Raw genomic sequence first — 27,366 nt, forward strand, 5'->3', positions numbered from 1 at the left:
AGCAGAGATATGGAAGCAGGAATAACAGTTCTTTATTAGGAAAGAAAATAAAAAATAAAATTAGCAATGCAGTAACACAAAACAACACTGACAGAATCAGAATATGACCTGACGCCCTGTTGGTCAGGGTGTTGGTAGCAGTCCTCCTGGAGTGGCAGGTGTGGTTCTGTTGGAGCAGTGATCCTGTAGAAGGGTTTAGTCTTCTTCTGAAGATCCAGTGGAAAAGGCAGCTGTTCCTCTGGGAATCCGGTGGAAAGGCTGTTCTGGTGTCTCAAAATCTCAGATTCTATCCAGTTACGAATGCTTGGCTCCTCCCTCTGGGCAGAGCATCTCACAGTGGGATGCTGTAATTTTTATCAGCCATGCAGTGACACTCAATATCCCATTAACAGCAGATGTCTCCCCGGAGGGAGGATTCGTTTGTGGAAGAGATAAAGAAAACTGCCTAATTAACAGAAGATAACTGCCACACCTCTAACAGATGGCAAATAGAATACACACATTGCCTTGCAATCTAGGGCATACAGATTTTGAATTTTCACCTTTTGGAGATTGCCAGTTAGTAATAATGTATTAATGCTGTTTGCATGGAGACATTGGGTCATAACCTCTGCTTGGTGCTACAGTTGCTACTTTGGTGTCTCATAAGAAGAGTTTTGTGTTAAAGTAGGCAGTTACACGAGGCAAATTCAGGCTACCACAGAGAGGATGCACACCATTAGATAGTCAAGCATCTTCTTTTAACCTTTCATTTTAGAACATTAGTTCTTCTCAGTGGGTGAATTAGTGTTGTTGGATTCCTTAAAATGGTTTGGTTTTGTTTCTCAGCTATGCTGTGCCAGAAATTACTGAAAACCTACCACTGCTTTCCATAGTGAAAATTTGATGTCAGCCAGAATCTGTCAAATTGTCCATAAGAAAATTTTATTATTGCAAAAACATGTAGAGAAGACTATTTTGTAATAGAGTAAAGAATAATTTATAAACACTCTTTTGTAGCGTGTTTGGATTTTAAGCTAAGAAGACTAGTATCTCTTTCCTAACTTAGGAAATTGTAATTGACACATCTGAAGTCATAAAAAGGATTAGGCCAGCTGTGTGTAAGCATATACAAGATGAGTGGTTGAATGTGTTCTCAAGGATATCATCTTTTTGAAATCTGATCTCCAAAACTGAAATGGCTGACGTGGTTGCTACTCTGAAATGTTATATTCGTGAATCAGATGAGGCTGTAGGTAGAGGTGCAAATTTTGCTGAAGGTCTGTTTTATTTTGAGATCTCTGCAATACATTCTTCTGGGGGAAACTTAGTCTGGAAACATTTAAAATTCATTTCAGAACATGTTTGATTTGCAAAATTTTTCCTAATACCTTTGCAATATTCTTGTCTATAATGATTTCGTGTTTAAAAAGTTAGTGGAAATAGGGCTCTCCGTGACCACACTCTGTTCTGGCTTTTGTTAGTTAAACCTTTGAACCAGTATTCTAAGAGTATCTGAAAAGCCAATCTTTTAAATGCAGGGGTAAACATTTAGATTTCACAAGTGCTCAGCACTGAATTGCTAAGAGATGTACAGCTTTTCTAAGGTCTGTACCCTTTGCAGATGCCTGTGTGTATACTGTGTGCTCTGCAGCAATGGATGTACCATGCTTCTTAATGCATATGCAGTTATCCTGTCACTGAATGTAGTGAATTTCAGAAATCTGTGGTTTTAGGGCATTCTTTACTTTTGGCTCTTAGATTAATAAAAAGTTAGCCGTGTACGTTTATGTTAACTGTAAAAAATATACTTAATTTTTTTTCTGAAATTACTGTTTTCAACATAAAGCACTCTGAAATTGGCTTCTAATTAAATTTTTTGAGTTGCCACTTGAATAGTTTTTACAATCTTTTCTGAGCATCAGTTGCATGCATAACAATTTGAAACAGAATTGTTTTAAAATCTAATGGATGATCCTGTACTGCTGTGTTGAGGGGCAGAAGTGAGGAACTCAGCAGTGTGGATTAGCATATTAGAAAGTGAGCAACTGAGATAAGACTCCTGCAATAAAATGGGAGTGAGGCAAAGCATTTGCATGTAGTTTCTTGGAAGCATTTTAACCTGTTTCATCATATTTTGAGATGTATGCAAATGAATTCAAGAGATGAAGCAGGTGTTGGCCCTAAGAATTTTAATACTTGGATAGAAGAGGAGTCTTTTGAAAGTACTGATAGTTCTTTAACAAAAAAATCCGTAGTACCAGAACTACTTAACACTTGCCTTATGTTAATTACAAGGGGAACAAAATCCAGAATGGATTATGAAATAAACGTAAATAATTCTAAGTGTTTTAAAACAGTGCAGAATTTGATGTTTGAGCAGGGCTGCCAATAAGCATTTTAAAGAAAAGCACTTAGCAGTTACTATTTCCAGCCAGTTTGTAAGTTTGTGAGCTCAGACATCAGTGCCAAGGTGAGGGGACACTGTCTGGTTCTGCCGAAAAGCATGGGAAGCACAGAGCCCCCTGTCAGCTGGGGAGCATAGCACAAAAGGCTAATTTGGATCTGAATGCTCAGGGTTGCTGGGAGTGTGGTGATGAGTCACAGGCAAACTCTGCTTCAAACAGTGTAAACAAAGCTCAGTCCTGATTTTCCTTAGTGGTGGTATTGCCCTTTTTACACTACTATGGACTTGGACTTCCTAGGAGTTCCTAGTGTTTTTATCTGGCCTGGTCTCCTGAGCTGGTCTGAAATTCTGTTGGCTACTGCCACCATCAGTCCTTTCAGCTCAGCTTTCCCTTGAGCTGAACTATCTTGTGCCTTGCATTTCCAGCAGAACTTAGGAGAGTTTATGTGGGCACGAAGTCATATTTTTTGTTCAGACACTGAGAATTAATTTCAGTGCTCTGTTTTGTCAGTGAGAGCTATGTGGAATTTTAAGAAAGTCTGTTGATAAGGACAAGGAAAATACAGACGTGTAAAAAAGGGGAGCATCCATCTTAGATAGGAACTGTTGTGTATGTGCATTTTGGGAGATAAAGCAAAAAATTACTAAGATATTATTGAAATCTGCTGTTATACATAAATGTATGCTGTTCTCCTTTAAAAAATCCAACGGATAACCAAGAAACAAACATTAAGCTCCAGAAAACCTGCATAGTTTTTAGGTAAATTCAGCATAGGCAGGGAGAGTCACCAGAAATGAAGACTTGTGAAGAAAGAATAGACAGAAGGTACGCCAATCTAAGACATATTATACTGTGATGTATTCATCCCTTATTTTATATTTGTATTCTTATTTCTTAAAGCTGTTCTATGAAGACAAAGATACTACTGAAATACAAATTTTTTTCAAGCTTTTTAAAACTCAGCTTGTGGAAAGGATTTAATGGTAGGTGAGGTGCCTGCAATATATTTAAGGAAAAATAATGTAATTCTGATATTAGATTCTCATACAGTCAGTTATGAACACAGTGATCTCATGTTTATCCAGATATGTTCGTTAGGAACGAGGTTTATATGCTGATGAGCTATTAAAGAAAATTTTCTTAGCCCTGCATTTACTTTGCTTTTTCATTATTTCCTCCTCCAAGTACTGTTGTTTGTGCTGTATCATTTGCCAGAAACAAAATATAGGAAGAGTTTGCTATTTGGTCAGCTTTTGGCAGAGATGCTAATTTTTTTCAGTACTGTTTTTTAATTTGTTTTGACTCCTGTTAAGAAAAGAACCTCTCTCAGATCTCCAGTGCAGGCTGGAGATTTGCTTGAATGTTTCAAGGTTTGGAATGAGAAATTTTAATCCCATTTCTAAGTAGAAACTGCTGCCAGATATTTGTATTTGGACTCTGCATTGAAGTTGAGCTGGTATGAGCTATGAAATGGGATGTGTGTATATGTGGAGAAAGAGTAATTAACATTTTTCAAAATCCTTAATTTCATAATTGCGGCAGCTGTTGCTTTGTTACAGTTCAGCAAAACATGAATATTGTTGAGAAATACTCTTATATCCCATTGCAACCTCCTCCCCTTCCTGTGATCTGATTCGTACCTTTATCACCCATAATCCTGACCTCCTTGTCCACCATCTTTAAAACAAAACAAAAAAAAATTTCTTCTCTTACGCTTGCTAGTTTTATAATGCAAGGACCTTGTTAACTGCAGATGTGAGGCTAGTTAACCCAGCAGTGGTTCTTGTGCCCAGCAGATGATGACAGAACAGCATTGCTTGTTAACACAAGCAATGTGTCCAGTAGATCAGTTTTTGAATGCTGCAAGAAAATGTTCTTTTTTATAGTTCATATTGGTAGTTCTGCTAGAGATATATTAACTTGAGATAAAATACTTTTCTGACAACAGTTTGTTTTCTTAGCACATTTCTTAGCAATGGCAGAGACAATCTTGTCTGGTCTTTTGTGCCAGCTTGTGCCAATTCAAGCTATGTAGCCGTGTGTGAGTGACTTGTGTATGTGGTAATTAATTAACTCCACTTCATAGCAGAGCATTGACAGAACTCTGGGTGTCACTTTCAGTCTTTGCTCGTGTATTTGTGAGGAAAAATGGCATGGACTTGAGCTCCCAAACCAGGAAATGGAACTGAAGTAATGAAATAAGACTTTCTTTAATGGGACCTCTGGGTTATGAGAAAATGGTGTTACCTAATGATCAGAGGTCTGTAGTCCTGCTTCAGGCAGCTCCATGTTTCTGTCCTAATTTGTGAAAATGTCATTGCTGTGTTTTGGTACTTAGGAGTTTCTTACATGTTACTTAGAAATGTTATAGAACTTGCCGTTCATTAACTCATTAATTTTTGTGGCAAGGGAGAAGAAGTCCAGCTGTGTTAATGCTTCTTAAAATCACATTGTGATTTTGTGAAGTTGCAGAACTATGAAGTATTTCAGGTTGTTTGGGAGGCTTTAGAACTGACCAAAATGGAAAGATTAGTCTTTCTATTAATACTGGAAGTGTGATTCCACTGATCTGGTAAGAAGCTGACAGTGCATTAGATACACCATAGACAATATTTTTAGTTTGCTGTTTAGTTGTTTTAAAGTGAAGTAATGCAGGTATAAATTATGTCAATTCATGTACTTATTTTACAAGGGGAAATGTGCTTATGTAAGGTAGTGTGATAAGTCACCCTTGCTATTTTTATGCTTTTTCAAATGCTTGTGCTGTGAGGCTTTTTTGAGGGTATGAGTTCTTTCTATGGGAGTCGGAAGTAGAACTTGCACTAAAATGAAGTTCCCACATTTGCAGCTTGCCAAGGTGCCGTCTTCATTAAAATGGGCTGGGCCCAGTAATTGTCCAGTGGCAGGACTGGAAGTGGGGGCAAAAGAGTTTCTGTGCACAGAAGCAAAAGTTGGCAAATACCTTTCAGTGTACTGGGGAGAGAAGCAGCATTTTGTGCTGATAGAACTCATAAAATTGCCCATGGAGCTCTGCTTTGCCATTCCTTTTTAATACTGTATTCTTCTAGTCCCATGATGATGTTCTACATCCAGGTTACTATATGGTGCTCTGTCTCCTTCTGTGTCATCTGGAGGAGTTCCTGGGTAGGTGTGCAATGTGCTGCTGCCACTGCAGTGCTGTTGTGCTGTTCAGGGCACACCTCCAGTTACGGTCAAGGCTTCTGCACCAACTGGGGTAAAAGGAATATTTCAGTGCAGTTGAGAGGTTAATTATGTGAAATACCACACTGCTTACTAGAAACTGAAGAAAGTGAATTATATTTAGTCTCACTTTTTTAGCCCTAGAGGCAGAATCAGGTCCGTCCCTTTCTGGCACAGCAAAGAGAAGATTATTCTGGGACTGCAGACTGGTTTTTGCCCTTTGCCTCTGCAGTTGCAAGCAGTAACTGAGACTGCAGAATGGCAGAAAATAATTTTGTGCCTTTGGACTTCTGTCAGGGTCTCTTTCATTCTGAAATAGTGCAGTCCTGAGGACTCTCTATTTGTGTCTTACTGGTTTTTAGACAAGGATATCAAGAAACTGAAGTGGCAGTTGGTTACTGTTGGTAGAGGATTAGGTCTCTGAGTTAGCTACAATTTCAAGACATCAAGCTCTGAAGGTTGACTGACCTTATGTATTGGAAAGACTCAAAGCTGTTCCATTTTATGCTGCACTTTTACAAAAGCCTAAGGTACTGATGTGATGCGAAATGGATCAGGTGGATGTATGTGCCTTGTAGAAGATATGATAAAATTTCTATTACTATTAGAGCAAACACACTACTAAATGGAGCTAAGAAATACTGAGGGACCTGCACATGTTAAGGAGAAGGTTGGTGGGTGAGTTTGCAGTCTTAGGTTCTGCAGGGTATGTTTGCTGTGGTTTGTTCTGTACTGAGGCCCTTCTAGGCTTCCTAAGAACCTCAGTTGCTCCTTTGTAGCTAAAAAGGGTGAGCAACATGTGAACAGACTTGGATCTTGTAAATGAGGCTGCTGACAGGGTATTTCCAGGTTGTTATGGAGAAATTTTTCAAGCTTTTCAGCAGTAGCAAAGTACATGATTGCTTTTAATTGTTTTTATAGATTCACAGGTTTAGGCTATTCTTGGCATAATCAGATGTGTAAAATAGGGTACTAGGTATATGCTTTAATTGAGATTCTCTATAAATTTGAACAGATTAGATGAAGAGGTGCTGCTGCAGAACCTGAATCTACTTTAATTTCTGGGACAAAAAAAAAGCTGTATACAAGTTGTGGCTACATGTGTGTCTGTTTCCCATCTGAGATGGAAAGGAAAAATGATCTTAGGTCAGTAAGAGGGGTGTTTTAAGTAGGTGAGAGATAACTGGTTACCGGTAGGACTGTTAACCTGCTTAACTTGACTCATATCCCAGGAGATCTCATGTTCGGTGTGCTGAAAAAGCACTAATTTTGCTAATAAGTTGAATATAATTGTCTTTCTGACATACTATGTTAGTCCAGTGTAAACATAATGCTGTTTCCTTCAGAGAACACTTGGTCTTTTCCTCAAATTCTTCATATCTGGTATTTGTAAGAGCTGACTAAGTAGCTAGCTAAGCATCCTCAATCCTTCAAAATGTTGTGTCAGCATGTGGTATTCAGTGAGTCACAGTGCTAATAACTATATTATGGCAGGTGCAGGGAGGAAAAAAGGTAAGTCTTATTTAAAATAAAATTGTGTTTGTCTTCAGAATTTCATATTATTGTTATAGGTGTTTCATAGTTAAAATAAAGTAGGAGAAAATCTTGTAGTAAAGCAATGAAATGTGCCTTGTGTTTAACTGCAAAGGGTTTACTGAAGCCTTTCTGAGAGTAAGTATGGGGTTGTTTTTCATTTCAGTTGATGCTGATGAGATAAAAAGACTAGGAAAGAGATTTAAGAAGCTTGATTTGGACAACTCTGGTTCTCTGAGCGTGGAAGAGTTCATGTCTTTACCTGAATTGCAACAGAACCCGTTAGTACAGCGAGTAATAGATATATTTGACACAGATGGCAATGGAGAAGTGGATTTTAAAGGTAAGGCACAGTGTTCTGTGATAGGTGGTGGTACTTCAGAATTCCTAGAGCTTTAGAATTCGGGTTTTTCTTCATCTGACACAGGAGAGGTGAAGAAGGTATGTTAAAATAAGGTGCTAAATCCTAGTGGAACTAAATACCAGTAAAATTAGTTTCTCTGCATTAGGGCACGTCTGTGTGTTTAAAGGACCAAATTGTTTAGTAATAGCTTTTAAGGTCAGGCTGACTGAGGACTACTCGTTAAATATCTCTTAAAGTACACCAATTTAGACTCTTAATTTTGATGCTGAGGAGAGACTGAAGAAAGTTGTGGTAGGCTAAGTGATGTGTTTCTGCATAAGTTGTATTTGTCCAAATGAAATCTCTCCTTTGGAGTATTTAGAAAATAGGAAGGAGCCCAGGTTTTTCTGTTGATACTTCTTTTATGGGGTTATTTTTAGGTACATCTTAGATTGACACTTGAAGAAAAAAAAAATCCAAACAACACAGAAGATTTGATTTAGTACATTTCTCAATGATTAAAAGGGCCATGATTAAAAGGGCCATGATTAAAAGGGCCATGATTAAAATCTTCCTCGTTAATTCATCTTAAAACAGTGTCTGAAATTATAATGTTTGTAACTTCTGTTCAAGGTAAAACTTAGTATTTCTTATGACTGAAGAAGGTTAATCAGTCTTGCATTTTTTTAAATTGGAGAAAGTACTTAAATCTTATTTATACTGAGACTGACATTTTAAATAAGATATTAATATACAAGAGCTGGTAACCTCTGCAAAACCTATTTAATGTCTATAGGGATATCTACAGTACAACCAGAACGTTGAGTTTTGATCAGAAGTAGTAATTGTTGCATGGAACTATTCAAAATTCCCTTGTAAAAAATAGATAGTCATGAGCAATGATGATCATGTTGTCTGTGACACTGAGCTGTGATTAATAACACTTATCAAGAGTTGTACCTCTTGGAAGGGAACAGGAAGTTGGCAAAAGCAATTTTCTTTTATAGAAAAATATTTTAGAATTTCTTCAAAAGCAGTTTTCAGTTTCAATGTAATTCTTTACATTGAGAAACCAGTATTGAGAGGAGTTGTACATTTGGAGTCTCAACTGGAGTAACTTTAGTAAAGATCTTAGTTTTCTGTCAGGTTCTTGTGAAGGTGTCCAGCAACAAAATTACTTAAATGCTGGTGTGACATAGTCTTGTTTAGTGAGTGCTGCATTGGATTTGGGGTTCCTCCCACTGAAGAACATTAAATATCAAAGTACACAGACATTTAGGTATCACAAAGTAGGCAATATTTTAAAGATTAGATTGCTTTTACAGTTTCTAAAATTTTCTGAATGTTGACTTCTTTGTTTATTAAAAAATGTGGGTTTTATACATGTTTTCCTTGCATTGTGTAGAATTTATAGAAGGAGTCTCCCAGTTCAGTGTCAAAGGAGATAAAGAACAGAAGTTGAGATGTAAGTATTTTGATTTTCCTTAACAAAAAATTTCAGATCCTCAGACATACACTTTTGTAAGTTAAGATTAAGAAATTGGCAAATTCAAATTGTTGTAAAGAGTGGAAAATAATGAAAGTAGATTGTAAGCTTTTTGCACATTTTGTCCTTTATTTGTTGTGAACATTTGGTAGCACTCTTTTCTGCAGGGAAGGTTGGAGGAGATTTGGTTGCTTGCTGAAGAATTTTCAGTTGCTTTCTGTTTTTTTAAAAAAGTAAGTTCATTTAAGAACAGCTTGCTATATAGTTCTGTGAACTTACAGGGCCTAAGAATAATACTCAATTATTTGCTATTACAGTAGGAAAGCATTAAATTCTTGTTTCAGAACTGCATCTCCAGACCTTGGCTTTAGGAGTAGAAAAGAGACAAGGTTCAGTTATGGATGTAGCTTCCAAATAACTAAGCCTGAAATGTTTAAAAATATATTCAGTCTTGATGACAAGTTGTTTGCAGCAAAGTAACCAGATGGGATTTTGAATCATCTGTTTCCTGGGAGGTTGTAATTTTTTTGCTGGCTGAGTGCTTTACTTGTGGTGGGGAAGATTTTCTTTTTTGGTGTTCACAGAATGCTTTTACTGCTGCTGTTAGAACAATTTCAGGTGTTTTCTAAAGTGACTATATATTGTTTTCCAGCCACAGTTGCTACCAAATGGTTGGTTTATTTATGTTTGATTTTTTTTTTAATTTCTACAGTTGCTTTTCGCATTTATGATATGGACAAAGATGGCTATATCTCAAATGGAGAGCTCTTCCAGGTCCTGAAGATGATGGTTGGGAACAATCTCAAAGACACTCAGTTACAGCAAATTGTAGATAAAACCATAATTAATGCAGATAAGGATGGTGATGGAAGAATATCCTTTGAAGAATTTTGTGCTGTAAGTAACTTCTAAAGAAAAATTGGGTCATTTACAGAGAGAGGAAAAGAAAAAAACCTCTGAAGTGCTACTCTGGAAAAAGAGTAAACAGTTAAAAGGTGCATTTTTATGAACTTAGAGGTTTACTGAACAGAATGCTTAAAGTAGCATTTAACACTTGGAGGGGTTGATTTTAACCCATGTGATATATTTGTTTAATTAGTTGACAGAAAGTTTTAAATTCTTTCTCAAAAAAAGTAAATGACACATTGAATCTTGATCCTTTGAAAATTGCAATAATGAGTGTTTACACATTGATTTTTAAATGGTATATTAAGGAAGATACACTTGATAGCATGGTTTGGGCATTGCTTTTTTTCCCTAATCTTTGAATTTACAACTTCAGTTCAAACATAACTTATTCATACTCAAAAAATATGTGAGTTCTAAAAAAAAGAGGGGGAGGGAGGGTGATGGAAATCTGCCTTGCTGCCAGCTACTAAAGTGAAAAGATTCTATTGTTTTCATTTTGGGGATTTTTCTTTTAAGTTTAATTATTTTTGTGATATCATGTAAAAAACATATTGTCTGCAAAGAAGTTAGAGCTACAGCCTGCAAATGCCTGGATTACTGCATTAGTTGTTTTTCTTGTACTGGGCTGTCATCTTCCAGCCATCCATCAAATGTGATGTTGCCTCTTCTTTTGTCTTTGGGCTTCTGCCCAGGCTTCTTTCCTTCTGCTATTGAGGGATTTTCCTCTTCTTTACTTTGAATTTCTTCAGTTTTTGTTGACCTCATGACAAGACACTTTTTAGTTCTACACATCTTATTCTTATTCTTGCATTTTACCCTCTCTGAATCTGGTGCCATGTATCTACAAAAATGAGTTTTAATTTGTTGTCTTTGGCACATACCCTTTGGCCTTTAAATTTTGTTCCTGCATTATGAAATGTTCCTCTGACATGGCACCTTTCCTTTTCCTTCTGCTCTGCATGGGTCACACACCTGTGAAAACTGGTAGTTCTTTCCTGAGTGTGTGTTCTGTCAGAAATCCTGCTGCTGTTCCTAAAGTACTTTCTTTTTCCTGGGAAGGTTCACAGTTTTACAGGGTGTTTTAGAAGTCACCATTTTATTTAACCTGCACAAACATACAAGGTCATAATATGAGATAGAGAGGAATGCCAGAATGGTGTTATTTGCACTGGTTTTCAGGCCTTTAAGCGTGTAAGTTGTACTAATTGTACTGAACTACCTTGGTTTGTACATAATTAATTTAATCTCTCACAGTACTTGTGAAATGTAAATCAGTTTGGAGCGGCCAGGGAAGTACTTGCCTTTATGATTGACCTCAGTGCATCTATTGAGTGTGTTCTTTGCACTTTGCTAATTTTCAATTCTCGTGTTTCTGAACCTTGTTTTTTCTCTCAGGTTGTAGGAGGCCTAGATATCCACAAAAAGATGGTTGTAGATGTGTGACTCTGTAGGGCACAACCCAACACTTTTGCTTTCTTCTCCATCTCTGAAGATCTGCTCAAGACGTCCAGCAATGCTCTCTGTGTATTTAAATGGAAGTATTTTTCTCTGTGAAGCCACATTTTCCAACATGAGCCTCATGAAGCCAACTAAGTGTTATTGAACTTTTATTCTCTCAATAACTCAGTGTAGCACTTTAAAGTCTGAAGGACAGCAAAGATGGAAAGAGCATATCAATGTGGCGGAGAAAGGGAAGGGGTTGGCTTTTTAATTTATTTTTCTTCATCTTTTATAACAAGGAAATATCTATCTATCTATATATATATATGTGTGTGTGTATTTATATATAGATATATATGTAGCTTTCTATATGTAGTAGCTAGGTGGGCTTTAATTTAATATACTTGATTCAGAAACAAACTAGAGTACAAAGTGCCAAGCAGAATATTAACAGTTCAATATGTGGATATACATCCTTACTTTTATTTCACACAGTTTTATATATATAATAGGAGAATGTAAAGTTTTAACTGGGTCTTAGGTCAACTCTTTTCCTGTGACTGTTCAGATGTTTCTATATATTGAATGGCTGACAAAGCATTGCTTCTTATTAAATCACCTTAATTACTGGTTTTTTTGTAACACAGGAGACTAAGTTTCTTTTTACCTGTTAATATATTACCAGGGACCGTGTCTCTTTGCTAAATAACTTAGTTCAGTTCTACTTAATATGAGAATATAGTTAAATGCTACTGCCAAGAAGTAGTCCTCATGTACATAGAGTGACTGTGGAATGCATTGATGGCTGTTAGATTCCATCAGCTAGGAACTGGGAGCAGTAGTTACAGCTGTCCTGAAGCCAAGACAACTCTGCTGTTCTGGGTTCAATTTAGATACAGCTGCTTAAGGTGGTAGATGCATATACAATTTTCTCTTGTGCTTAGCTTAATGAAATTAGGATCAACATAACTATGCGGGATTCCCATCTACTTATTTTATACAGTACTTAGATTATAAAATGTTCTTGCCACTTAAATTCTGTTGTTTCACCCATGATAGTTTCCCCCCTTGCATTTAAAAAATACTACAGGTAGCTAAATAACTGGTAATATTTTATATATATATGTATATATGATTCATACAGGGGGGGAATCTTGTTAATGTATGCCATAGAGGAGGAAAACTTCACACTATCTAAATTTATACCTCTTGCAGTTCTCCAGTCCTTTTCCTGGAGAATTTTTTTTTTCTTTTCTAAATTTGTCCATATCATAATTTGTAATGGAAGGTAACTTGATCTGTTTGTGTGACATAAAAGTAGCGAGCCATGTTTTACAACTTTGTATCATCCCTTCCCTTTTCTGCAGTGGTACTATTGGCTGGAAGAAAAACATTTGCTAGATTTTTTAGGACAGTACATCTTTCCTGTATAGTAGTTTTTCTATTTTAAAAAAAAGTTTTATAATGAGTGGTGGAAAGTACAGGTTGTCTGAACCTCTTCAATCAAGCACCTGTCTGCCATAGCTGTTCCTTCAACTGAGTGCTGCACATCATGGGCTCTGTCTGTAAGAGAGAAATCCAGGTGCTTAGTGTCCTTGCATGACATGAAGTTTTGCATGTAGATCGATTTGAAATGTTCCTCTTGTTTACATAATTTGCATAATTAAAAAGATAATGTTGCCAAACTTTGGTAAATGTTAATGTTCAAAACAAAAATCTCCACTACATGTAACTTTTTTCTTCTTCTGGATCAGTACGTGGTTTATAATCCCAGCCAGTGGTTGTATCTGTTCCAGTGTCAACTGCCATGTGCTCTGCTTCAGGGGGGGAATTAGTCTTTTGTGAATTTTTTGTACATAAGTATTTGTTACAAACATTTTAGCAAATGCTTTCAGTTTTTCTTGCTTGTGCATATCTTGGCTGGCATTATAGGAATTAGTGCTAATGTTACTTCCTATGGGGGACTGGAAGGGGAGGGTTGAGGTTTTTTTTCAGTTTGTGTGGGGAAAAAAGATTTATGTTGAATGTTTAGTTTTTCTCTGCATGCTACATCGTATATTGTGGGAACTATAAGAACCTTCATACTGTATGAATACAAAATAAAATATTTGAACCTTAGCTGGGGTGCTCAGTACCTTTCCTGTTCACCTTAAAGCAGCTCTGCACCTTGCTCTGAAGAAAACTTGTTCATATTTTTTTGTCCACTCCTTGATTATTAAGATTTACTGAAAAACTCCACAGGGTGCAGTCTGCTGAAAACAACCAGGGGTCATTTCAGTGTTTCAAGACATGTTGAGGTTGTTTAATGGCACATCTGGTTCTCTTTGCTAAATGTTCAACGTGGATAACCTACTTTGTTTGAAATCCCAGTGGAAAGTGGTTTTAAAAAAAAAACCAACCACCCCCCTAACATTAATGCAGGTGGAGAATAAAAGGCAGTTCATGTCTCAGAAAATGTCTGAGCTTTGTATTGATGACACCAGCCCTTCTTGCACAGGTATACCTTTCACAGCAGCTCTGTGCTGTGCTCTTTGAGGTGCAGGTGTTTAGACATTGTGTGCTGCCCTTTCCCTTCTGCTGCTTTGGGTCAGTGTAGGTATGCACCTAATTTAGGATAAACATCAGTTTTGTGTGCTCTTGCATCACTCTCCTTTATCTTTGAAGCTAATTGAAATAAATGACATAAGCAGCCATGGAACAGAAAACGTAGTGAGCAGGTACATGTGCCTGGAGTTGCTCAGAATGCACACACTGTCCCCTGTATCGCTCAGACTGCTAAACTGTGTGTGCTCAAGGTACTCCAGCAAGTCTTACATCTATTCACAACTGAAGGCTTGAATCAATTTGGCTGTAGTGACAATCTCATACTGTGAAGCACTATTCTGGAAACTTGGACATTGACCTAAATACTTAATTTGCTTGTGTGTTTGATAATCTTATTTCTGTTTTCATTCCTAAGCCTGACTTATTTATTTTGCAAGACATTTTGGAGAAGGTTACCTGGCAGGTTTAGGAGAAGAGGGTCCATTTTTAAATCTTACTGGGAGTGGTCACTCTAATTTCTGCCCCTACTTTTGCTGCATTATGCTACTTATGTAGCATTTTAAGGAGACACACAGGACCTTACAGTTGTTTGTGCTCTGGTACACTGGAACATACTTAACCTTGTGGCTCTTGGCTTCACTAGGCTGTCCTTACAGATCATATGTAGGAATTAAGAAATCTATATGTGTGCAGTCAGATTCAGTTCAAATATGTTATTTACCCCTTCATACTCTTTTCATGTGATGCATTATTCAGCAGCAGCACTCAGTCGACAGCCTGCATTCCAGTTGACTCCTTCTTCTTTCAGGAAGATACAGCACACATGATGTGTGCTTATAAATGCTTAACTCTGCCAATTCCTTCAGGCTTGAAACATTAAACACCAAGGCTTTCTGAAGAAGCAGCGTCTTAAGTCTGATATTCAGAAAATCCGTAATGAAGCAGGTTTTTGTTTGAGGCTGTTCAAGCAAAATCATGGACTTTTGACATAAACACAATTTAAAACCTCTTTTAATGACTAGACAGAAACATTAGGTGTGTTCAAGTCAGACCACATGGCCAAAGTCAATCAGACTGCACGAACAGTTGTGTTTTTTTTCTGAGCTTCCAAATCCAGCAGAAAACTGATGGCTTCTGTAGCTCTTGGCTTCTCCTGTGTTCAGGAACCTGGACTTCCAGCCCCAGTCCTCGGTGGTGCAGCTCAGAACCTCTCAGCTGCTCTGCTGGCCACTGCCCTAATATTGCCATAAACTTTGGATGGAGGACTTCCTGCAGAAAAAGGCACAAATCTACTCAAGAAATGTAATCTGTCACAAAAATGGATGTGTTGTGCTCATACCTGTGTTAAAAGTGGAGAACTAACCCAAAGGGAGAGAAGGATGGGTAAGGTCAGTCACCATCTTACTGCAAGTGCAGAGCTCAGCTTCTGCTTTCAGAGTGGGTTGCTCCCTCTGTCTTTTGAGACCCCTTAGGGAATGCTGCAGCTAAATCGAAATGCAGAACATCTTTCTGCAATGTGGTGAGGGTTTTGGAGCCAGAAAGCAAGTCTTGGATTCCCTGCTTCTCCCCCAGATTTTTCTCTTAAGAGCAACAAGCCAACTGCCAGCAAGCTATTTTCTCCAAATATAGGTGTGGACAGGACAGGGAAGAAGGTGAGAGCCACAAAGCAGTTTCTCAAACTGCAAGATTTATATGTAGTGAAAATTAGATAAGAGGACTTACCTAAAATTAGATTGCAAATTGCTGTTCGTGCCATTTTAATGTTCTGAAAAGATCCCAAAATATGAATTTTTCTGTAAAAGAAAAGTAGCAGTAGTTAACAGTAACTTAAGAGATTGCACAGTTAATAGAGAACTGGAAGTTAGAGATAAATGTGGAATTTTGTATCAGTGTCCTAGTTTCTTTTCTACGCTTGTAAACAAAAAAAACCCAGCCGAAACCAGCAAAACCTACAACATAAGACTTGTGCTCTTTTAAATCCTTTAAAAATAGATTTTACCATTTGCAAATTTAACAGTGTAGCAGCTTCAGGAGGAAAACACTGCTGTGTTGGTGAGTTCAACTTTGATTATTCATAATAAGGAATTCTTATGCTGTGGGGAGTGACTGAATTCTAGATGCACTGGTGACACCATCATTCTCATAATAAAAGGTGAAATAACTTGTATTCATTAAAATATTCTCTTAAATATTTTTTCTTACTACTACTCTATAACAGTTTCATAAAATTTAAGTTATCTTTGTTTCTGGTATAGGACATGGATTAGCTGAGGGGTTGTGCTTTGCCTAGGAGGAAGTCAGTCTGTACTTACGTGTCAGCAAGAACGATGCGTGTCCTGGTCACATTTTCTATGGTAAATTTGGTTTTTCCACCTTTCCCTGCTATTCTCCCTATTGCTCTTGACAGATGATCTCCTTTCAAAGGTTTGACTGAAATGAGAATAGCATGACCAGGGTAACAGCAGTGGTGTGTATTCCTGGAAACAACTTGTGCCAAGTACTACAAAACCAACTTCACTGGTCAACACAGATCCATCTGGATTTCAGCTTTTTTTTGACTAGTAGTGCACACTGCAGCCAGTGCTGACATGGGGTTTCTGGCTCGCAGAAGTCTCCTTTAGAACTGCAGAGAAAGGCACTGCACTTTGTGTTGAGGAAATGGAATCAAAGTGCACCAAGCTAACACTGGTAGAAATGAAGTAGATCAGGTTTAGATCCTGCTCAATCCCAGTACTACATAAAATTAGATGTTTCTGACTTTCCTGATCCGTGAGGGCAAGCGATAAAAGTGGAGCAGAGGGAAAGAAAAAACAAATCCATAGTAGCAGGATGCACACATGACTTCTTGAATGCTGCATCAAAAAATACTTACCATCTGTAACTTCAAATGACTCTAGAAAAAGATCATCTAATCTGATGAGAGCAAGGGCATCCTAAAAGAGCAGGAGATCTGTTATCAGCAGTTATTTTGTTCCAGTAACACAGCTGAAAGCTGCTGTTCTCTTTATACACACAACCTAGCAAATAACAACTAAAGTTAAATCCACCTTTTTTTAACAGCAATACAAATATTTCCATCTAGAGAATCCTACACAGGTTTGGATGCCCCTGCATTCAGCCCTGCCTCCCCAGTGCTAGTGGATCCAGTACAGGTCTAGAGCAAGGAGCAGCCCCTACAACACTGAAAAAAGTGGGTTTGTTTGCTCCAACAGGCCCAGTCCAATTTAGTATCTACTGATAATCTGGATGAGTAGTCCACCTTTAGCAAATTTGCAGATGACACCAAGCTGCAAGCCCAAGTGGCGATCTGCTGGAGGCTAGGAGGGCTCTGCAGAAGGATCTGAACAGGCTGGATAGATGGGCCAAATCCATTAATATGAGGTTTAGTAAGTCCATGTGCCGGGTTCTACACTTTGGCCACAACAGCAACCAGGTAGAAAGGAACCTGGGGGTTCAGCTGACAGCTGGCTGAATACAGCAGTGTACCGACACGACCAAAAAAGCAAATGGCATCCTGGCCTGTATCAGGAACAGTGTGGCCAGCAGGACCAGGGAAGTCATTCTTCCCCTGGACTTTGCACTGGTTAGGCCATACCTTGACTATTATGTCCCCTACTGTTTTGGGCACCTCAATTTAAGAAGAACTTTCAGATGCTCGAATGTGCCCAGAGAAGAGCAGCAAGTCTGATGAAGGGTCTGGAACAAAAGTCCCATGAGAAGTGGTCGAGGGAGCTGGAGGGGCTCAGCCTGGAGAAAAGGAGGCTCAGGGGAAACCTCATCACTCTCTACAACTGCCTGAAAGGAAGGTGTAGCCAGGTGGGGGTTGGTCTCACCTCCCAGGCAACCAGTGATAGGACAAGAGAACACAGTCTTAAGCTGCACCAGGGGAAGTTTAGGCTGGATATTAGGAGTAAGTTCTTCACAGAAGGAGTGATTGGGCACTAGAATGCACTTCCCAGGGAGCTGGTAGAGTCACCATCCCTGGAGGTATTTAAAAAATGACTGGATGTGGCACTCAGTGCCATGGTTTAGTTGATAAAGTCATAGGTTGGACTTGATGATGTCAAAGGTCTTTTCTGACCTCGTTAATTCTGTGATTCTGTGAGTTTTGCACAGACTGGAGGTTATTGGCTTGGGCTTAAGAAAAATGAGCAGTCTCTACCAGTGCAGGGGACCTCAGAGAGAGATTATTCCTTTATGCTTGTCTCACACAACCTATGTTTTCTGTTTATGTGCTGTTTGTAGGCTACTTTTTTATCCAGCATTATCTTAAGAAACTGGATGTCTACTCCTGTCACAATTTCTAGAAAACATTGATTTCTAGAAAACCAGCTAAGGATTTTTCTCTCTGTAATTTTTCTCTTTGTAATTTGCAGAGAAGCCAGGAACAGACCAGTAAACTGGAGCAATCTCACAATCTGGTTGTTGGGAGACTCACCTCTACTTGAAATCCAAGTATAAAGGCTTTCACAAAATCAGCTGCTTTTGTCAGAGCACTGAGATCCTTTGTCTCTTGACAAGTCTGCAAGACAAGAAGTTATGTTTGCAAATTAAGACCAGGCAAGTTAGGATCAGAACTTTAAAGATCAGCCTGTGCTCGGAGGGGAGAGAAGAGAAAAGCTGCTGAAAATCTGCACCACCACTGACTGAGTAGAACCCTATTAGTGGAGAAAACCCAAAAATACCACCAACTAAACTGTAACAGCAAACAGCAGGAAAAAGAGAAGGATGGTGATGTCAGGAGAGTTATTCTAATGACAATATTCTAAATATACCTTAGCAGATGAATGAAATGAATTTCAAAGTTTTATATTGATAATGGATATGGGCAAAATAAAATTACCTTGATTAAGAACAAAACTACCTTGCTTTTCACCAGACATCATTTCATATCAAAAGGAGGTGTTAAAATCCCAGGGTTTTCTCCTGCACAGTTATGGAGTGAAACTGCAGGAGTTCCTGCTCCTCCCTACCTTTCCCATGAGGTTATTTCTAGGAAGTAAAGTAAAGGGATAATTCTGTCACCTTTCCTCCAATTCCTGCCATCAAACTTGTGATAACATTTCATGGTTAGGAAGCAAAATTCTGTTGTATTTTCACTATTACATTGGAAGATCTGTCATGTCAGTGGTGCTAATACAGTGAGTTGTATGTCAAAACTTTAGATATGCCCTTAAAAATTCCTGATGTGAACATTCCTCAAGAGGAATAAGGATAAAGAATGAGTATCTACAAGAATTATAGGTTTATACTGGTGTCTGTGCCCTAAGGTATTCCATTGCAATCCATTAAAGAAAAATCACATGCTATTAAACTATGGGCCCTTATCATCTGCCACAAACAAAGGCATTAGGAGATTCAGCGCCCCCTTAAAAGATACTGTTTACTGTCACGTCAGTATTTGGTAACCTTAAATAGCCATAAACCATTGAATTACAAAATCGTATCTAAGGCATGGATGAAAATTCTTCCTTAATGTACATAACTTTCTATAGTACATAACTTTCTCCTACAAAAACTGAACACTCCCCCAGCTTCTGCTGGCTCCTTCTGGAACAGATCTGTAGTTTTGGATTTTACTTGCAGTAATTACTTGTTCTAAGCAACAATTGCCAGATGTGATCCCTGGGGAGATGACACCACACGGTTTCCATTTTTCCAAGCATTATATGGGATTTACGACTTCTCTAGTCTTAAATCTGTGGACCAAGAACACCCATGAGGAGAGGCCCTGCTTTTCAGGAGGCAGAATCATAGAACGGTAAGGGGTTGGAGTGGACCATAAGATCATCTAGTCCCAACCCCCCTGCCACAGGCAGGGACATCTGTCACTAAACCAGGCTGCTCAAGGCCTTATCCAACCTGCTTTGAACACTGCCAGGGTTGGGGTAGCCCCGGCCAACCTCTTCCAGTGTCTCACTACTCTCACAGTAAAAAAATCCTTCCCAACATCCAAACTCAATCTTCCTTCTTTCAATTTGTAAACGTAACTCCTTGTCCTGTCACTACAGTTCCTGACAAAGAGCCCCTCTCCAGCTTCCTTGGAGGCCCCTTCAGACACTGGAAGGTGCTACGAGGTCTGCACACAACCTTCACTTACCGGGGAAGGCCCAAGAAGTTGCTTCCCTTACCTTGATCTCAACATTTCTCGTTTTCAAGTTGAACCTGATTTGAAGCTGCAGATGCTCCACAATGGGCGTGAATATCTTCATCCAGTTCTCCTTAAGCGGCGTGTACCTGTTGGCCGGCACTGGGATCTTCCTCAGCTCACCTTTCCCAACCTACCGGGGGCGAGATGCAGCAGGCCGTGAGGCGGGGGATAGCGGACATCCGGGAGCGGCATTTCCCCGGCACCCCACGTACCCCGAGCGCCTCGGCGGCCACGGGTGGGAACGCCGGCCTCTTGCTGGGCCGCGGTTCCGCCGTGTCCATGGCAGCTCCCGCCGCCGGCTCCTCGCCGCCCGCCCGCCGCTTCCTCCGGCTCCGCCGGGACACGACGCTGGTGAAGCCGCCGCTCACGGCCGCCTCGGTCTCCATGCTGGCCGCGGAGCACACGTGGTACGGCTCTCGCCGGAAGGGGCCGGCGGGCGCTTCCGCCGCAGCCGCCGGGGCGGGGGAAGGAGTGGGGCGGAATGTTTGCGGTGCTGGGTCCGGAGCGGCCGCAGGTGGTGTCGCACGTCCAGCAGACGCTGAGCTACACCGTGTTCGATTGCAAGTGGGTGCCCCGCAGCGCCCGCCTGATGTGCCTGGGCAGCGCCGCCCGCGGCACCGGTGTCATCCAGCTGTACGAGCTGCACGGAGCCCGTCTGGAGGTGCTGCGGGAGGTGAGCGCGGTCCCCTCGGGAACAGCTGCCGGGACGTTTGTCCAGAGCCCGGCGATAAAAAACAGGAGCTGATTTGCATGTTAAATGTGCTGATTCACTGATACCCTGTCGTTTCTTGAAAAGAAACGCTCACCACAATTCCCTGAAAGGTTGTAGCCGGGTGGGAGTCTCTCTTTTCCCAGGCAACTACTGACAGAACTTAAGCTGCTGAGGTTTTGATTCGACCTTAGGAGGAATTTCCTCACAGAAAGGGTGATTAGACATTGAAATGGGCTGCCCAGGGAGGTGATGCAGTCACCGTCCCTGGAGATGTTTAAGGGAAGACTGGATTTGGCACTCAGTGCCATGGTTTAGTTGACAACGTAGTGGCCGGTCATAGGTTGGACTCGACCATCTCAGAGGTCTTTTTCAACCTAACTGAGGCTGTGATTCTGTGATTTTGTTTACTGCTGTGTTTTGTACGTTGTTTTCATGTGTTGTGTTATGGGTTTCTGGTTTCTGCCTGTGTTTGGCTTTTTTGGGGGTGTTATTTCGTTTGTTTGGGGTTTTTTTTTGGGGGGGGCGGTTTAGGTTGGTTGGTTGGGTTTTGGGGTTTTTTGGCTGGTTGGTTGGTTTTTTGCTTTTTTGTTTGGTTGGTTTTTTCTCTCAGATTGACCTTTGAGTGTTCACTTCTTCTGAGACGTAGCAGTTCCTCAGGTGCATAAGGCCCTACTAGGCCACAAGCAGAGTGTTTTCTTCCAGACCAGTAACCTCGACCCTCTGCTTTTCTGTGCACAAGGACTGAACTCAAAGTGCAGCTTGCCTTCAATAACATTTTGGTAGTATTTTGCACCAAATATCCCATGTGTGTTTCGCTGACCCTTGCCCGTGTGCACTCCTGAGAACTGTGTGGCCTGTGGGTGTGTTTGCCTTTTCCATGTGCTGACACAGACATTTCCTTTCTTTAAAAGATCAAAAAGCCCAAACCTATAAAATGTGGAACTTTTGGTGCTACATCTCTGCAGCAAAGATACTTAGCAACAGGAGATTTCGATGGAAACCTTAACATATGGTAAGCACAGATATTTTCTGGAAGCATTTTCACTTGATGTTGTCCATGTCTGTCTGAACAGAGGTTTCTGTTTGTGGATTTTGCATGAGATGCTCTCCATGCTGCCCATTGCTTGGTTAGGACCTAGTGCAGGCTTCACTGGCTGTTGTATTTGGACCATGCCTGTTTTGTAGAAACAGCACAGAATTCTGCGCCGTGTTTAATTCAGTGCTGCTTCACTCCCATCTTCTGTGTGCAGCTACAAAAACCTGTTGAAGTTCTGTGAGGTTATCCTCTGATAGAGGCTTTTGAATGGATGCATGAGTACAAACAAGAGGTTGTGCTCAACCTAAATTTCATGTCTAGATTAAATATATATTTTTAATCTTGACATTTCAAATATTTCCTCTATGTCCCTGAATTACTGGTATAATTAATGTCTGGGTAAATTTATGATCAAATAAAGTAGTAGTGTCAAAAGGGATTTTTTTTATTATCATTATTATATTGCCCTGTGTCAAGGAGCTACTGGTTCTTGTTGGAATAGCAAGACTTACATAGACAGCTACTAGTTGAAATGTAAAATAAAATTCCGAAGGATTCTCAAAGAATTGGAATCAGTGGGAAAGAACCATGAAACCATGAAACTCTAGCAGTAGTCAGAGCTAGGTGGGGATCAATGAATCAAATTATTTTATAGACCTACTGAAAGTAAAGATACTTGGAGTATCTTGATCTGTAGTGTGATTCATTTTTGAGCCCAGCGTGTAAAACTGGGTCTGAGTGGTTGCTGTGGTGAATCTCACAACTGCCTTTACAAACAGGGAGGTCCAGAACAGAGCCAAATATTTTGGAGAAGTCCAAAGCAGTAGCCAAAGAAGGAATCAAACAAAGACTCATGGTTCTTATGATGATATCCATATTTGTTCTCACCATTAATCTGAGCTTTCATGATTTGTGCTCAAGTTTCCTTTCATTTTTTTACAAATCCTGAGTGTCAAGGAAAAATGCCATGTTTTCTGTTCTTTTTCTTTCTTGCCTAGGAATTTAGAAGCTCCTGAAATACCAGTGTATTCTGTGAAAGGTCATAAGGAAATCATAAACAGTATAGATGGTGTAGGTGGCTTAGGAATTGGGGAAGGTGCACCAGAAATTGTGACTGGCAGTCGAGATGGTGAGTTAGTGAACTCTGCAAGTCTTCCCAGTTCGACGTGTGAGCCTGCAAGCTCTTGATGGCAGGGCATAGTCTGCCATCTGAACTAGTTACAAGCTGTTGCAACTAGTTCTTTGTACACTGTCTTTTGAATCTTTCTTGGGACCGATTTTCTCTAGTTCTTCTAGAAGCCACAGATAAGCAAAAGGTACAGTTGTCACTGGACACGAGACAGAAGGAACACAAACCATGATAAATGCAAAATATCAGCTCGAGAAAATACATCTTTAACAAATGCTTTCACTCTGTTTCTGTTTGGTTTTGTTGTTCTTTCTTATGTCCACAAAACACAGCGCGGCTTGCTAGAATTGAAAGAGTTGCTCCTGTCTTTTGAATGATTAAGATGAAAAGCAAAGGGCTTTCCTGGGAAGGGGAACACAGTATGACAGTGTATTCCTAATACAAAATCTGTTGTCTTTCCCAGGAACTGTGAAGGTGTGGGACCCAAGGCAGAATGACACTCCTGTGGCTAATATGGAACCTGTACAGGGGGAGAGCAAAAGAGACTGCTGGACTGTGGCATTTGGTAATTGATCAGATTATGACCATTCCTCCCTCTCACATGATTGTGTTTTGATGATTGTCAATGTATTTCAGGATGTTATGGAATACTTTATTTTGCATGGATGCATAAGTAGCAGGTTTTACTTTTCCACACTGTTAAATTTATGTGTGGGTTTTTTTCTTCAAAATAAATCAGTTTTGTGGGTTTGTGATAGGTGGGTTTTGGATTCATTCTCTAATCACTTTTGGTCACTGTTTGTAGTTGGACTTGATCATCTTGAAGGTCTTTTCCAACCTAAATGATTTGACGATTCTGTGGTTTCACAGATAAGCTGCACAAGCTTTATTTATGTGTCTAGAAATGTAAAAATAGTGTATTTAGCTGTGTGGTCCGGAAGGAGTGTAAATGTTGCCATGTACCGGGAACTCACCACTGTTGTAGTGTAGTTGCAGCTACCAAGCATTAAGGAGTTAATTTAAGAGAAGTCCCTTGAAGCTTAAGAGCAAGTTAAAGAAAACAGCAATGCTTGATGTCAGCTCTGCATTTTTCTTTGGAGAGAGCAAAGTTGCTTGTGTCCTACACAAGATTTTGCTAGACCCTTCAGGTTTGAAAATCATCCAGTTCAGCACATCTTAATATCCCAACAACTTTTTGTTGTTGTTGTATAAATGGAAGTTGAAACTGCAGGCCTGGAACTTCTGAAATTTACAGGCTAAAGAGGTTTTGTGTTTTCTGGTAAATTCTCTCTCTGTGTCCAGGTAATGCTTACAATCAAGAGGAACGTGTTGTATGTGCCGGATATGACAATGGGGACATTAAATTGTTTGACTTAAAAACCATGTCACTACGATGGGAGACCAACATTAAGAATGGGGTAAGGAAATCACAAAAGTATTTTTCATTCCAGCTCCTATGAAGGATGGAAAAATTAAAAGGACTCTGTCTGTGTGAAACTTACCCAGAAGATGTTTCTGCTGAGATTGTACCAAGGAATAATTTTCTTTAGGTTCAGCATGTTGTACCCCTCACATTCTTGATGAGGACATTTTTCAGTGGATTAATGCTTTCAGATCAACGTGTTTATTTCCTGTTTGATGATGAAATTATTGTGGAATTAAGCAATGATTAATACATATTTACAAATCACAAAACACCCATTTTTTTTAACAGTGACTAAATTACAAGACTGAATTTATCTTGTTCTATATCCAGGTTTGCAGTGTGGAGTTTGACAGAAAAGATATAAATATGAATAAGCTGGTGGCCACATCACTTGAGGGAAAATTCCATGTTTTTGATATGAGAACTCAGCATCCAACCAAAGGTTTTGCTTCTGTTTCAGAGAAGGTATGGGGAGACTGAGAATTTCTTAATAAGAGACAAACTTTCTAAATTCATGCTGTCAAATTACTACAGGTGTAGTACAAATAGGTAAGAAATGCCCAGGTTACTTCATAATTGTTTTGTTTTGTTTTGTTTGGTTGGTGTTGCTTTTTTTGGTGTTTTTTTTGTTTTGTTTTGTTTTTGTTTTTTTTTTGTTTTTGTTTGGTTTGGTTTTTTGTGAATTTTTTCAGGTTTTTTTGTGGTGGTTTTCTTATTTTTTTGTTTTTGGGTTTTTATTTGGGTTTTTTTTGTTTGTTTGGTTTTCTTAGTGAACAAGATCTGGTGGTAATTCAAGAAAAGGCACTTTTATGGTGAAGTTCTTTAGGACTTCCCTTTTTTAGAAAAGGCTGACTTTCAACTTAGTATCTCTTAGTATTTTCTATGCTATCATTCAGAGCAGATAAGGTGTTGGAGGTACTTGATTCTGAATCAAAGAATTTTTTTAGAGAATGAAACAATAAATTTAACTTACTTATTTATAAATAATTTTGTAATAAAATGTGAAAATAGAATTTGTTGTTCATTTAGCGCATTTAAGCTTTTCCTTGTGGACATTTGCAGACAGATATACATTAAGTCAGAGGACATGTTGGGGTTTTTCCCAAAGTGATTTCTGTTGCTATATGATCTTAGTTCCCTGGCTGAGGTTTGAGTTGTTGACTGTGTGTTTTGTTTGCACAGTGTAATATAGTCCCTTCCAGTAATGATTTTAAGAGATATCATACAATGAAATTAACCATCCACTATGGGAAGGCTGGCCTCTTTTCATACAAGTGATCTCTGTTTTAAGATTCTGTGTCCTTTCCAATGAAGTTCATCTCCAAATGACTTCTGTACAGTGCTGATTTCCTTTTGTTAGGCACAAAAATCTACAATTTGGCAGGTTCGGCACCTGCCACAGAACAGAGATATATTTATGACAAGTGGAGGATCTGGGAGCCTTCATCTCTGGAAATAGTAAGTGATCACTTCTCCATCCAGGACTAAGAAATCAACCATTTAATGTTTTAAGAAAGAATCTTCCTGAAAATGATGAGTGGGGTCCTGCTTCCAATCTCAGAATATCTGGTTAAAATTATTGCTTACAAATGCCGAAGAAAGGGTGATTTCAGTGTCAGTACTTGATCTGGAATCTTGAATTAATCCCTAAAAGAATGTTACAGCACAGGTGAATCTTGCCCTTGTTGTCTTCATGTAATGAAGATCTAATTGTATCCTTGGTTAACAAGGTGAAAAATGGAAAAAAATGGGTTTCTTGAAATTCTAATATGGTAGCAGTTACATCTGAGAAAAATATTGAAAGCCTTGACTTAATCATTCTTATATTTACATTTTTTTACATTACATGGAAAAATAATTTAATAGTCTTAAATGCAATGAGTTGGTGCATTAAGTTTCAGAAGCACAGTTGTGATGAAAGTTGGCTGTGGTAAAAGCCAACCAGTTAGAAAATGAAGATCTGTAGGATAGGGGTGTCAGGATTCAAAATTTCCCACATCCTTTTTTCTTTCATGAAATGTCTACTAAAGTATGCAGTGTAGATATAGCTGGATATGATTATTCATTACTTTTAAGACATTTATTTGCCTTATCTGTAAAGCAGGAAATAAAGACGATGATGATGTATTTGTATCAATACATTTCTAAGTAGCTGTTTTTGTTTAATTTTCTCATTGGCAGTGAGTACCCAGCCCAGCGCTCGAAGAAAGATTCAGAAGGATCTGAGATGGGCGTGGCAGGGTCTCTTAGTCTCTTGCAGAATGTGACTCTGTCAACACAGCCCATCTCTAGCCTGGACTGGAGCCCTGACAAAAAGGGACTTTGTGTCTGTGGGGCTTTTGACCAAACTGTGAGGGTGCTGATAGTTACAAAGCTTAACAAAATTTGACAAGAAAACTAGAATTTCTGATGAGAAAGCAATATAGTTTGCAGTCTGTAAGTATGGGAGGGGGAGCCCTTCTATTTCTAATTTAATTTCTTCTTTAATAAAACTAGATTAAAGAAATAGAAGCCAGATTTTTCTATTGAAAGATCAGATACGTGCAATCAGAGTTGTTTGGCTGATTGTGCTGTCATGACTTGAAGTTGCCTGGGCACAAAATTTAACCTTCTAGAAATGTGAATTTACAATGAAAATAAAATGTGCCTTTGTGTTAACACAGCTCTGTAATTGCAGAGTTCACTTGGGTTTGTGTTCAGTTTATTCATATTGCAAATCTCTTCACGCTTGTTAAATGGTTTGGCTTTATTTGATATAGTGTTGTCCATGTGCATTCATGCAGTGGGAACCACTACAGAAACTTGTTGTGTTACTGGATTTATTAATTAGAATGTTTGTTTAAGTGACTTAGGATTCTTTACTACAATGGAGAAAGCATAACAAAGGCTAAAGTACTCAGGTTTAAAGGAGTAAGGTTTTTATTGAAAATCATACTGAAATTAAACTATCGAGTAAAATGCACTGTTTTATTATTTTAGTTGGGTTTCCTGTTAAGTTTATGTTCTGTTGCTTTTATATCTGTTTTCAACTTGATATTCTACAAATAAAATTGTGTAGTGTTTTCTTAA

At 39.0% G+C, this 27,366-nt stretch overlaps 3 protein-coding genes across 3 annotated transcripts in view; 2 read left to right on the top strand and 1 right to left on the bottom strand.

Annotated features, from left to right (window-relative positions):
• The window catches only part of PPP3R1 (protein phosphatase 3 regulatory subunit B, alpha), a 38,685-nt gene extending 25,268 nt beyond the window's left edge, over positions 1–13,417 (top strand). Inside the window, exons 3-6 of the mRNA XM_036381180.2 lie at positions 7,288–7,464; positions 8,870–8,929; positions 9,663–9,847; positions 11,255–13,417. Coding sequence (XP_036237073.1) covers positions 7,288–7,464; positions 8,870–8,929; positions 9,663–9,847; positions 11,255–11,302 — 470 coding nt within the window. The 3' untranslated portion in view covers positions 11,303–13,417. The remainder of the gene's footprint in view (positions 1–7,287; positions 7,465–8,869; positions 8,930–9,662; positions 9,848–11,254) is intronic.
• Positions 13,418–14,836: 1,419 nt separating this feature from the next.
• PNO1 (partner of NOB1 homolog) lies at positions 14,837–20,396 on the bottom strand. The gene is made up of 7 exons (XM_036381179.2): positions 20,207–20,396; positions 19,975–20,124; positions 18,282–18,365; positions 16,716–16,776; positions 16,156–16,273; positions 15,566–15,636; positions 14,837–15,112 (listed from the first exon to the last, which is right to left on the bottom strand). The coding sequence occupies exons 1-7, from the start codon at positions 20,378–20,380 to the stop codon at positions 15,045–15,047; spliced, it is 726 nt and encodes a 241-aa protein (XP_036237072.1). The 5' UTR covers positions 20,381–20,396; the 3' UTR covers positions 14,837–15,044.
• A 47-nt stretch (positions 20,397–20,443) lies between these two features.
• On the top strand, positions 20,444–27,366 carry DNAAF10 (dynein axonemal assembly factor 10). Its single transcript, XM_036381176.1, has 8 exons — positions 20,444–20,667; positions 21,618–21,718; positions 22,741–22,871; positions 23,335–23,436; positions 24,174–24,289; positions 24,628–24,762; positions 25,658–25,755; positions 26,479–27,366. Exons 1-8 carry the CDS (start codon positions 20,476–20,478, stop codon positions 26,684–26,686), a joined length of 1,083 nt encoding a protein of 360 aa, XP_036237069.1. The 5' UTR covers positions 20,444–20,475; the 3' UTR covers positions 26,687–27,366.

The sequence above is a fragment of the Molothrus ater genome, chromosome 3 (genome assembly GCF_012460135.2).
Source record: "Molothrus ater isolate BHLD 08-10-18 breed brown headed cowbird chromosome 3, BPBGC_Mater_1.1, whole genome shotgun sequence".
Taxonomy (NCBI): domain Eukaryota; kingdom Metazoa; phylum Chordata; class Aves; order Passeriformes; family Icteridae; genus Molothrus; species Molothrus ater.

Excerpts from the sequence above, each read along its gene's own strand:
- PNO1 (XM_036381179.2), bottom strand. The coding sequence starts at position 20,380 with ATGGAGACCGAGGCGGCCGTGAGCGGCGGCTTCACCAGCGTCGTGTCC. Across the intron at positions 20,125-20,206 it reads TGGCCGCCGAGGCGCTCGGG|GTTGGGAAAGGTGAGCTGAG; the intron begins GTACGTGGGGTG and ends CGCCCCCGGTAG. Across the intron at positions 18,366-19,974 it reads CGAGAAATGTTGAGATCAAG|ACTTGTCAAGAGACAAAGGA; the intron begins GTAAGGGAAGCA and ends CTTGTCTTGCAG.
- DNAAF10 (XM_036381176.1), top strand. The coding sequence starts at position 20,476 with ATGTTTGCGGTGCTGGGTCCGGAGCGGCCGCAGGTGGTGTCGCACGTC. Across the intron at positions 24,763-25,657 it reads TTGCTTCTGTTTCAGAGAAG|GCACAAAAATCTACAATTTG; the intron begins GTATGGGGAGAC and ends TCCTTTTGTTAG. Across the intron at positions 25,756-26,478 it reads AGCCTTCATCTCTGGAAATA|TGAGTACCCAGCCCAGCGCT; the intron begins GTAAGTGATCAC and ends TCTCATTGGCAG.